Source organism: Solanum lycopersicum, chromosome 2 (assembly GCF_036512215.1).
Source record: "Solanum lycopersicum chromosome 2, SLM_r2.1".
Classification (NCBI taxonomy): Eukaryota; Viridiplantae; Streptophyta; class Magnoliopsida; order Solanales; family Solanaceae; genus Solanum; species Solanum lycopersicum.
Genome location: NC_090801.1, coordinates 21,834,213 through 21,846,737, shown reverse-complemented (window position 1 = coordinate 21,846,737; position 12,525 = coordinate 21,834,213). Strand labels below are relative to the sequence as shown.

At 34.8% G+C, this 12,525-nt stretch overlaps 1 protein-coding gene across 1 annotated transcript in view; it reads left to right on the top strand.

Moving 5' to 3' along the window:
* The window catches only part of LOC138341936 (uncharacterized), a 45,433-nt gene extending 35,222 nt beyond the window's left edge, over positions 1–10,211 (top strand). The window contains exons 4-6 of the mRNA XM_069294121.1: positions 8,371–8,486; positions 9,523–9,673; positions 10,020–10,211. Coding sequence (XP_069150222.1) covers positions 8,371–8,486; positions 9,523–9,673; positions 10,020–10,211 — 459 coding nt within the window. The remainder of the gene's footprint in view (positions 1–8,370; positions 8,487–9,522; positions 9,674–10,019) is intronic.
* The last annotated feature ends 2,314 nt before the right edge of the window (positions 10,212–12,525 follow it).

The following is a 12,525-nucleotide window of genomic DNA, read 5'->3' as shown; positions in this document are numbered from 1 at the left end:
TAAGACCAAGAAAGACCACCCATACACCTTCTCTAGCCACACCTAAATGATCCTTAAGACCCCTTATAAGGAGATACGCACACTTACAATACGCCAACATATGAGCATAAGATTCTCCTACAAAAGGTGATTCTAAGTTTCACTTGAGTGATTTGTGAAGCGAACACCCATACAATCCCTTTCACACACACATAAAAGATCCTTTAGAATACCTAGGATAATATCATTATCACTTAACAAAATAGTATTCACATAATATAACATTCATCTCCCGAAGGTTATTAAAAACACTACTCAACTAAATCAAACATAAAATGTCCATGATGGACCTCTTCAAAATTACTTAAGTAATCTTTAAGACTACCTAAGTTTGTATCATGTCTTCATAATCAACAAAAATTCCTAAACTAGATTCATTCTTACACTTATTTGGGTAATATATAAAGTGATCACTTATATTCCCTCTTTACACCTTGACTATAGAATCCTTAATTACTCTAGTTAAGTATTCATTCATTTAATATGCTTACTAAAGTTAAGTCATTACATTCCTTAGTTCATTTAAGACTCATTCATCACATAAGGACATTCAAGTAATGGTCTTGGAGAAGACCTAGGGAATCTCACTAATATCTTCAAAGCCTATAGTGTAATGTCTAGGTAACATCTCATACCACCACCTAAACTCCATAGAACTTCTCCAATACTAGTAGGTATCCCATACGATGAGAATAGGCACCATTACTTCACTTTAGCACATAATGCATACCATTATAGAAGCGCATAGGAATAACCTTTATCATCCTTAAGTCTCCCTATAAACTATGATAACATTATCAATACAACCGTCATAGACTAATATTTTCAAGTAGAAATAATCATGCATCAACTTTAAGACTACACATACAAGGATATAGTGATAGTCTAACATGATAACTTAATATCAATAGAAAAAAAATACTTTCACCTTAGTCACAAGTAGATGAATATTATCATACTTCACATAATTCTACTACACAAATCATCATAATACTTCATGTAGTTGTCAACAAGGACATGATTATCATTATACATAAAGTAACGACGACAAGGCTGCATCATTCACATAGCACCACCATTATAAGTGGACCACAGCATTAATAACATAATACAAGATCTATATTAATTAAAATAAAGAAAATTAGGGCAGCATACCACCAATCCATTCTCACCACTTCAATCCGTAGCTAAATCATCCAATTCAATACCATATAGCCCTTAACCATGACCATCAACATTTATAAAATAAAAAAACCATAATACTCAATGAATCTAGGTCAATTAAATATATATATATCAATATAATAAAATCTATACATCAATTGAATACAATTCTTACATCATTCAATAGCCCGTAGAAAATTACACTAGAATTCATAAGCGTTAAGTCAATATCAAGTAACCCATATATTAGTCAAAAACTAGTTTTCATCACTTTCATAGATTCAAAGATTAACAAAGGTAAAATCATCTAATTAACAACAATTAAATCATTATACAATGATTTAAAATCTTTAATGCAAGATCCCATGGATAGATCATAAAATTTGACAAGTTCATCTTTAGAAAGCTCTTTGAATTTTGAGCTCCTTGATGAATAGAGTTTCAATGATAAAAAACCATACCTAAATGATTTTAATCCACCAATTTTATGAAGAATCACGACTCAGTTCTTTGATCCAAGCTCTTCCTTGAGTTTTGTCTTCAATTGAGTTCTAGAGAATTTCTAAGAGATTTTGGAGTTTTGATTTGAAAGAATGAAATAATCTAGGCATTTAAACCCACTTAAAATACCTAAACTACCCCTAAGTAACCGCATTTTCTCTTATTTGGACATTGGCTGAATTTACCAATTCACCCTTCAACTTAACAGTGAAGTTGCGAATTGCAGCCCGTAATAGACAATTGCCCATCAACGGGACATCAGTCAACAAACGAACCGTCCTGTGCTCCGTCGGTTGGGTCAGATCTGCAAAATGGAAGCAAGTATTAACCCACTCTTCCAATTGATGGGTATTCGACTGTACAACAAGCCGACATTTGTCTCAGTTTATTGGGGCTGGTCCAAGACAACCTTGACTTAAAGGAAAGGTCCTTCCTCAAGGATCCTTGGATGGTCGTGGGGACGTTTTCCCGGACGTTTCAAACCCCAATTTTTCCGTATACGAGTTGAGGATATCCCATATAAATTTCATCCAAAATAAACACACAAAACTCGATTAAACATGAAAAGAAACACAAGCTCATTTCAAGACAAACCTTGTGAACATCATGGACGTTCTTGGACGTTTGACCTCCGAAATTCATGAAACATGAGACACTTCCTATAAACACTATTATATATTATATTAGGACTTCATTAACTCATAAAAACACATTTAGTAACATAACCACACATGAGGTTTCTAGGTGAGTTAGTCAACGAACGACTTAGTCATCCCTTGAGGTTTGACTTCCCATGGACCAATAGTATTTGACACTGCCTCAATACAACATTATAGACAATTTTAGAACCTTCAAACATCATTAAAACCATGTTAGTCTCTAGCTTCACCAAAGTCATTTTCATGATATTACATTATCCCACACTTTGAAAACATTCGTCCTCGAATGACACTTGCCACTCTCCGAACACTTCCTAGAATAGATATTCAGTTACCAAATCATAGCCATACCATGTAACAAATTATGCAATATCAACATCTAGAAAAACAATAATTTCACATAATCAAGATACTCGCAACACAACAAGAAACTAGAAAAAATTCTATAACTCACATCCTTCATTAAAAATTAGCAAAATCTAATTTAATATTCATTAGCATACTCATATACATCAGTTATAACAGCATTACAACAATTTTTTGACCAAAAAATGAATTAGTTTATTTTGCAAATTTGATTTACGGTAAACTTCCAATTCATTATAATGAATCGTGATTTTTTTTTAAAATGCAACTTTTACGCAATTCATGATTGAAACATTCTAATATGAAAGATAAAATCATATAAACACCTTCTACAACATAATCATAACCTCTTAATATACACAATACAAGAAATCAATGAAATTCAATTTTAACAAGACTTATAAACACCATGTACATTCAATAAGCTTCTATGATATTGTAGACCACCTATTAACCATACACACCCCACTTAGAAGAAACTCATATCACTAAAGAAGTACAAGAACTTACCATCATCATCATCACCCTCATCCAACTTTGCTTCTCTTGTCCCTAGTGCATAGAAACAACTCTTCTTTGGAGCATCATCTTTTGGAACATCAGGAGAAACATAATCACCATCTCTAGTAGGACAATCCCTCACTTTGTGTCCATATTTACCATATCAAGAACAACTCCCGGTACCCAATAAACATTTACGATAAAGCCTCTTTCCACAAATAGCACAGGTATTTTTGCCATTTTGGAAACAACCTCCTTTCTCAAACTTCACCCTAGGATCACTAGGTCCGTCTTGAGTTTGAGTCATCTTCTTGTACCAAGGTTGATTTTGACCACTTGAACAACTTCTCATAAAGTTTCTAGCAATTCTACCAAGTTTAGACTTGTCAATTGATTGAGCATACACCATGAGTCTAGTAGGGTCATATAATCATGTAGCATGGTTGTCCAACATTTTTCTCTCACTAGATCAGCAACCTCGATAAGAAATCTACTAAACTCATGCCTAGGGTTAGACAAAAGGGATGGAACAAATCTAGGAAACCTTGAAAAATTCATTGTGTATTCTTCAACACTCATATTTCCATAATTTAGATTGATAAACTCCTCTATCTTTACTCCCCTTCTCTCATGGTGAAATTAATATCCTAGAAAAGGTTCTTTTAATTCTTCCCACTCAATAGGACCCGACTCAAATGACCTATTGTCCATCCATTAAGTTTACCACACTTGAGCAACCTCCCTCAATTGGTACGAAGATAACTACTCCTTCTCCCAAGAAGTTACCCCCATGGAACTCAACACCTTGTACACTCCATCTAAGAACTCTTGGGGATCCTCTCCCACCTTAGAGCCAAGAATGATAGGAGGATTCATCGTCACAAAATTTCTCAATCTAGTTGTCATAGTTTTCTCCACAACATTCACTCTCGACACCATAGACATATTCACATGGGTATTCCATGCTCGGGCTAAAGTGATTAAAGACTATCTAATCTCACTATTGGTCATTTTCGGGGGAACTACCAGAACATCATTACCTCCACCCACAATAGGTACTTGATCACCTTTAGCTCCTCAAGGAATTTCATCCAGTTGAGGAGTAATATTCTCACTTACATCATTCTACTAAACCCTTCTAGCTTGTGTCATCCTCGTATTCATCTCCTATAACACAAGGAAAACCATAAGAAAGGAGAACTTATAACTTTTACTCTATGGCACGGCATAAGAGTAGAATATAAGGAAAAATCTATCGTCCTATAAACTCTGTCCCGTAAATGTATCGCAACTCATGCCGATGGTCAAGACTCTACTAAACGTGACATGATGAGACTTTTGGATTCCTAAGATCACTCTCATAACCTATGCTATGATACCAAACTTTTCGCATCCCGAGACCATATCCTAGAAGATATGGAACTCTTTTAGGTATTGCCTTAGGTTAATATCATGGTTGAATTATGGATATAAATCTCATACGATCTAAATAAAGAAGTCTTGGTATGAGTTGATCTAGTCTATCAATAAGTAACTTGTGATCTTGACGTCGGGATTGTGGTTATATGACTCAATCATGGTTAATTGTCCTTAAACACTTCCTATATGTATAATGTGATGATAATTTGGTATAATTGATCTAATATGAATAGATAACAATTTAATTGTTAAAGATTGATTTGGGTTCTTATAGCCTAAAGACTTGGTAGAGTAATATATATGTTGTGATCTACATCTTAGGGTGGATGAAACATGATTAATCTATGATATTATATGTCTTTATATAATTCCCTAGGTTGGTATTGTTTGTATATTATGAATTTTACATGGTAATCAAAGTAAAGAATATTAGTAAGTGAGCTATGACTTTCCACTTTCTAGTATATATGTGATGCCTTGTATTCTGTTATAGGATGATCAAGTAGCGTCTTCTATATGGTTTCTTTCATAATTGAACTATATTTATCTACTGTCTTATAATTTATTGATGATAAAAAGGGTATATTGATCAATTATGATAAAAATTAATGATGAGGTATGAATGTCTCTTCATTTCTAGTTTTCTATATTATTGTAGTTGATGAAGCCTTGTATTGCATTGTGTGGTATGGTCCACTTATGGTGGCGGTGTTTACTTTATAGTAATTATATATATGTTGACCATGTACTTGATGGAAAATTGATGAATATATGAATATGTTGTCATGATGATCACCCTATGTGTAACTTGTGCCTTGCCTTCTACTCTAGTTGTGAATCTAGGTTATGTTACTATTGTTATGATCATGAGAATGATTATGTTATGGTTATGTGAAGGTTCTTTCATTAATGATATATTAAGGATTATTTTACTTACCTATGTACCCCTATGTAAATGGGTGAATAACTTATGTTAGCAGTCTTAAAGTGTAATATTAAGTTAGTTTGCTCTTATGCTAAATTGTACTGTGTGGCATATTATTGAAAGTGTAATGTGGTCTTAATAGGGTGGGTGCCTCAATGTGATGTTTACAGACATTATATGATCATGTTGACTAATGTATCATGTTGACTAATGTACACACACACTCACACATAATGCATGCTTACAATGTAGTAAAGGTTCATAGTGTCTAATGAAAGGTTATTCTTATATTCACTAGTGTCTACTACAATGCATGCTAACCTTATGTTTATGAAAGTATGATATGTGTTTCCTTGACTAGGATAATTTTATAGGCGTACTAGTATGGGCAACGGTATAAGACCTTGTCTATGCATTGCACATGTGTACCTTCATAAGACAGTTCCAAGTTTTGTCTCTTATGTACACGGATATGAATGCATGAGTATGTCATGAACATGTCTTATATGCTATAACATGAAGTATGTGGTATGATAAAGTACGATTATACCTTGTGTCTTAATGTATTAATATGAAAGCATGGCTCATATCATTACGCTTGTACACTTATGCATGAATGAAGTAATGTATGAACTTGTGTTATCTAAAGGTATTATGTTAAAGGTTTAATCACATGTGTGTACACGCACATGTATGATGATCGAGTCAATACAGGGTCTATACAAAGGTGTTCTCAAAAGTATCCTAAACTAGATAGATTCTTACATATGTTATGTCCACATGAAAGGTTTTCTCATATGATATAGGTTGATCAAAGCACTTCTAATCTGTAACCTATGAGCTAAGCATATGGGACGTAAATCTCCTAATTTCTATGTTTTATAAAGTAATGTAACAAAGAATTTTAGTAAAGGGAACTTAGATTAGGACCGAGTGAGCTTGAAGTGAGGAGTGTCCCTTCCCATTGGAGGAAGGTAGGTCACCATAATACTCATGAGGTGGATAGCCTCATGACCCAAAAAGGGTGTTACAGTGATGTTTCCAAGATGCCTCCATGTTCCATAACTATGTTTCCCTATAGGATCTTGCACATGATATCACCTCATATGCTAGCATGATACTCATTTCATACCTTGGGAAGTAAGACAACCTATATTTGTGTGAGGGGATGACACTAAATTGCATGTTTGACTTACATGATCCTATTTTTGGTAAAGTCTATAGTTTGCCTAACGTAAAATTTACAATGGAAGTAAAGTAAGGATTGTAACCAGTATAACCTAAGGGTAGTTGCGTAGTGTAGGTGGGTATGGGGCTTCACCTATGCATTGCACAAGTGATACTTGAGGGAACTCCTAGGAAGGAATTCTAAAGCATGTGTCTATATTTATGGTTTTCTTGCATAAAATTGTGTTAGTGTCTACATGATGAGATGATATACATAATATGAAGTTCTAATATGAATATCTGACTAAGGTCCTATATTGAAGTGTATGTGGTTGCCATTGTGTTTGGAACATGAACGATATGTTAAGTCTTGTGGGGTCATGACAGGTCTACTAAGTATGTCTAAGATTATGGGGCTTCACATGTACACTGTACTACTAAATTTGTATTGAGATTATAAGTAAGGTTTCATAATGTTCTTATGGTATTAACTTAAATGTGTCTTTGATGTCTTATACTTCTATGATGGTATGTGTTGGCTCAGTTGTATGTATGGATTTCCTTGTGACCTTAAGGTGATTCATTGCACCAAGTATCACTAGAGGGGTACTTGGGAGGTTAATGAGTTAAAATAAGAACTTTACTATAAAAGGAAAGTAGCTCACTGTAACGTCAAAAGGAGCTCACTGTAAATTGACCTCAAATATGGCTTAAATTCTATGTGTGATCTTATATGATATTTGTTTTTTGAATATGTATAAACGAAGTATGTGTATGATATAAATGCTATTGTATAATGGTGCTATGAAAATTTACTCAAAAAGGAATGAAGTATGATTTTCAAGAAAATGTCCCTTATAAATGCATGGTTTGGATAGTTTCCATAGTGCATTCTTGTACTAGCTCCATTATTCTCTACTTTTTAAACAAAGTGTAGGTTATGGATGTTGAAAGGATGTCTCTACGATACTTGGTTTGGATAGTTTCCATAGTGCATTCTTAGTCTACAGATCACGCTTAGGTCGATTTCTAGTCTCCAGTTCAGTAGAATTAGTGGTGAATCATCATTCTCCAAGGAATATATGATGTCTTTTTTTTGTAGCATTTTATTCCTTTAGTTTAAGTTTTGATACACTTAGCAGAGGCTTTCTCATCCTTTCTAGTCCGCAAGAGGCTATTTTTATGACATACTTAGTTTTAGCTTAGTATTAAGGTAATAACTACTTCACATTAAACTCATTAGTTTTTATATATCTCGATTTTAGCATATGGTTATCCCCCTCTTTTTGTCTTTATTAGAGTTTAGCTTGCGCATCTGTTATTATATTTAGTATGCTCATTATCATGCTAGTAGGGTTAGCTTAGGATAAGTTGTGGTCCTAGGTCCAGTGTCTGCGTCTCGGTGGTTTCCCAGGGCGTTACAAACTTGGGGATTAGAGCACTAGCTTTAAGTGTCCTAGTATATCAGAAAATACATAATAAGTAGATTTTTTTTGATGGGTGTGAAGTTCATCACATATAAAGAGATGGAGTCTTCAAAGTGTTTTCAGGAAACATCACTTTATTGTTACACTTGTTGTGCGTAAGGTATGATATAATTCCATTCTAACTTGACGTTATACGTTACAGATGATTCCTCCTTGTATAGATACCTCTAGCAATGCAAATGCCACAAATGCAAATGCAGCTCATCAAGTACCAGATGAGAAAGTCTCCAATGCTTTATTCAGGAACACCATTCACATGTTGGCTTAGAGTGTGAACAATTCGCGGGTTACAGCTCAGGTGAATGAAAATGATGGATTAATTCATCTAGGGTTCGTGACTTATTTTAGGTTGAATGCACCTATTTTTTAAGGAATAAAGACTTCTATGGATCCCCAAAATTTCTTGGATGAGATCAAGAAGATCTTTGAGATGATACAGGTCACTTGAAATGATGAGAATGAGTTGGCATCATACCAATTGATTTATATTGATCATATCTGGTACAATCATAGGAATGAAAATAGGGGTACAGATGCATCTCCTATTACTTGAGATTTATTTAGTGAGACCATTCTAGACAAGTTTTTCCTCAAAAAATTAAGAGAAGCAAAGGCTTAGGTATTCATGAACTGTAGGCAGGGAAACATGACGTCTAAGAGTATGTGTTCAAGTTGAACCAACTCTCCAAGTATGTTCCACAAATGATTGCTGACTTCCTGGCTCAGATAAATAAGTTCTTGTATGAAGTTTCTTATTTAGTGAAAACTGAGTGTCGAAATGCTGTGTTACTAGGAGATATGAATATCTCTAGGCTTATGATTCATGCTAAGCAAGTGGGCTTGATAAACTTAGGGAAATTTCTAAGGAGAAAAATATGGTTGGGACTGGGAAGTATGACTATTCTCAATAGAAATCTGGTGGTGGAAATCACTCGCATAGACGACTGAAATTTTAAACCCCAGCCCCGTCATAATCTGCTTTTCCATCCTCAAAGAAAAAATATGATCAGAAGGTTAGGGCACCATTCTCTAAGTCTTAGGGAAGAGTTTAAACCACCAAGACTTACCCCCACTTTCCCTAAGTGTAGTAAGAACCTTCAAGGTGAGTGCCTTGAAGGAAAGGAATGATGTTTTAGATTTGGTCAAAATGTTCAGAGGTTGAGGGGTTGTCCTTAAAGACAAGGTCAAGGAGGTGGTAATGGAAGAGCTCAGTCTACAACTTCAGCAACACTAGTAAGTCACCCGAATTAGTAGGGTAACTCATCTAGTAAAGGTGGCGTGAGCATCGGAACAGGTTGTATGCTCTTAAAGCTTGCAAGGTTAAGGAAGGTTCTCCTGGTGTAGTCACTGGTACCCTACGAGTCTTTGGCCTTGATGTTTATGCATTGTTAGATCCAGGGTCTACTCTTTCTTTCATAACTCCTTGCATAGTAGTCCAATTCAGTGTTTGTCCAAAAATTCTCTCAAAAAGTTTCTAAATCTGTATTCCTATTTCTGACTTTATTATAGTGAAATAGGTTTACAAAAATTGCCCTATCACTATATCTCAGAAAGTCACCTCAGCACATCTTATAGAATTAGAAATGGTAGACTTCGATGTCATTCTAGGGTGGATTGGTTACATTCATTTATGCCTCAATCGATTATAGAATTAGGATTGTTCATTTTCAGTTTCCAAATGAACCAATCTTAGAATGGAACTGTTGTAGCTTAGTGCCTATGGTACTTTTTATTTCTTACCTTAAGGCTAGAAAGATGAACTCTAAGGGTTATCTCTATCATTTAATTTAGGTTAAGGATTCAATCTATGAAACCCCAACTCTTGAGTCAGGTCCAATATTTAGTGAGTTTCCAGAAGTTTTTCCAGAAGAACATCCTGGAGTCCCTCTCGAAACAGAAATTGACTTTAGAGTTGATCTCCATCCAAATACACTGCCTATTGTTATTCCTCCTTACATAATGGCTCCAGCTGAGCTTAAGTAATTGAAAGAGAAAATGAATGACCTTCTAGATAAGGTCTTCATCGAACCTACTATTTTTCCATGGGGTACACCAATGTTGCTTGTAAAGATGAAAACTTGTTTTATCAGAATGTGCAATGACGATAGAAATTTGAAAAAAATGTCATAATCAATAATAAGTATTCAATCCCAAGGATTGATTATTTGTTTGACCAACTTAAGTGTGCTAGCCAGTTTTCGAAGATAGACCTCATATCATGTTATCATCAACATAGAGTAAGAGAAAGAGATGTTAAAAAAACAACCTTCAGCACTCGGTATGGTCATTATGAATTTGTACTTATGTCATTTGGACTAATGAATGCACCCTATGGATTTGATGAACAGAGTGTTCAAAGTGTAGTTGGACTTATGTGTTATCGTCTTTATTGGTCATATCCTCATTTAATCTAGGAATGAGAAGGAATATGCAAGTCATTTGAGAGTTTTTCTGAAGACTCTAAAAGATCTCAAGTTATTTGCTAAGTTTTGGAAATATGAGTTCTGGTTGCCATTCGTTGCTTTATTTGGTCACATCGTATCTAGCGAAGGAATCTGATTAGATTCACAAAATATTAAAGCAGTGAAACAATGTTTCAGACCTACTTTTACTTCAGATATCACAAGTTTCTTATGTCTAGCTAGATATTATAGAAGGTTCGTGGAAGGATATTCATCCATATACTCTCCATTGAGTAGTTTGAGTCAAAAGATGATCAAGTTTTCAATGGGCAGATGATTGTGAGAAAAGCTTTATAGAATTGAAAACTAGATTGACTACATATCTTGTGTTGACTCTACCAATAGGATTCAAATGTTTTGTGATCTATATAGATGCATATATAGTTGGACTTTGTTGGGTATGATGCATCGTGATAAGGTTATAACTTATCCTTCTAGAGTACTTAAGGTACATGAGAAGAACTATCAAACTGATGAACTCGAGCTTGCAGCAGTGGTGTTTGCACACATGATCTAGAGACACTATTTGCATGGTGTTCATGTAGAGGGGTTCATTGATCATAAGAGCCTTTAATATGTGTTCACCCAAAAAGAGTTAAATCTTCTCAAGAGGAGATAACTTGAGTTCCTGAAGAATAATGATATGCGTGTGCATTACCATCCTGGTAAGGAGAATGTAGTAGCAGATTGTTTTAGAACATTATCTATTGGCAGTGTAGCCCATGCCGAAGAAGAAAGAAAGGGGCTAGTGAAGGATGTTCACATGCTTTCTCGCTTGGGAGTTAGCCTTATGAGCAATTAAGAGAGTGGTGTTACACTTCAGAATAGGACATAATCTTCTTTGTTATTGGAGGTTAAGAAAAAGCAAGACGGTGATACAATCTTTCTTGAACTTAAGGGTGCAATCCATAATCAAAAAGTGGAGGTTTTCTCCCAATGGGGAGATGGTATACTTCACTACGAGGGTAGATTTTGTGTTTCTTATATGGGTACGTTGAGACATCATATTCATGAAGAAGAACATAACTCTATACATTCTATTCATCCAGGTGCCACAAAGATGTAACATAATCTGAAGGAAGTCTTTTGGTGGAATGGCATGAAGAGGGATAGAGTATATTTTGTGAGTAAGTGCCCAAATTGCCAGCAAGTCAAGGTAGAACATCAGCAACCAGGGGGAATGACTCAAGAGATAGACATTCGTACTTGGAAGTGGAAAGTGATAATTGTGGATTTCATCACAGGGTTACCTCGAACTCGCAGACAACATGACTCAATTTAGATGACTAAGTTTTCTCGCTTTTGGAGGTCAAGACTATATATTTGGCAAATTATTATACAAAAATTTACATTAATTAAATTGTGAGGTTGCATGGGGTTCCTTTATCTATAATCTTATATAGAGGTCCCCACTTTACCTCTCATTTTTTTGAAGTCAATTCAAAATGTTGATCGTACTCATGTTAACCTTTAGAACAACATTTCACCCACAGACATATGGACAACCAGAGCGTACCATTCAAACTATAGGGGATATGTTAAGAGCTTGTGTGATTTATTTCAAAGGTAGTCGGGATGATCACCTTCCTCTTATTAATTTCGTCTACAATAATAGCTACCATTCTAGTATTCAGATGTCCCTTATGATATGTATAGAAGTATATGTAAAACTTATGTTTGTTGGTTTTAAGTTGGTGAAAAAGCTTTTATAAGGATATATTCATTCTTTTATGTAATGGAGAAAGTGCAAGTCATGAAAGATATACTCAAGACAGCCCAGAGTCGTCAGAATTCTTATGAACATATAAGGAAAAGGGAACTACAGTTCCAAGTTG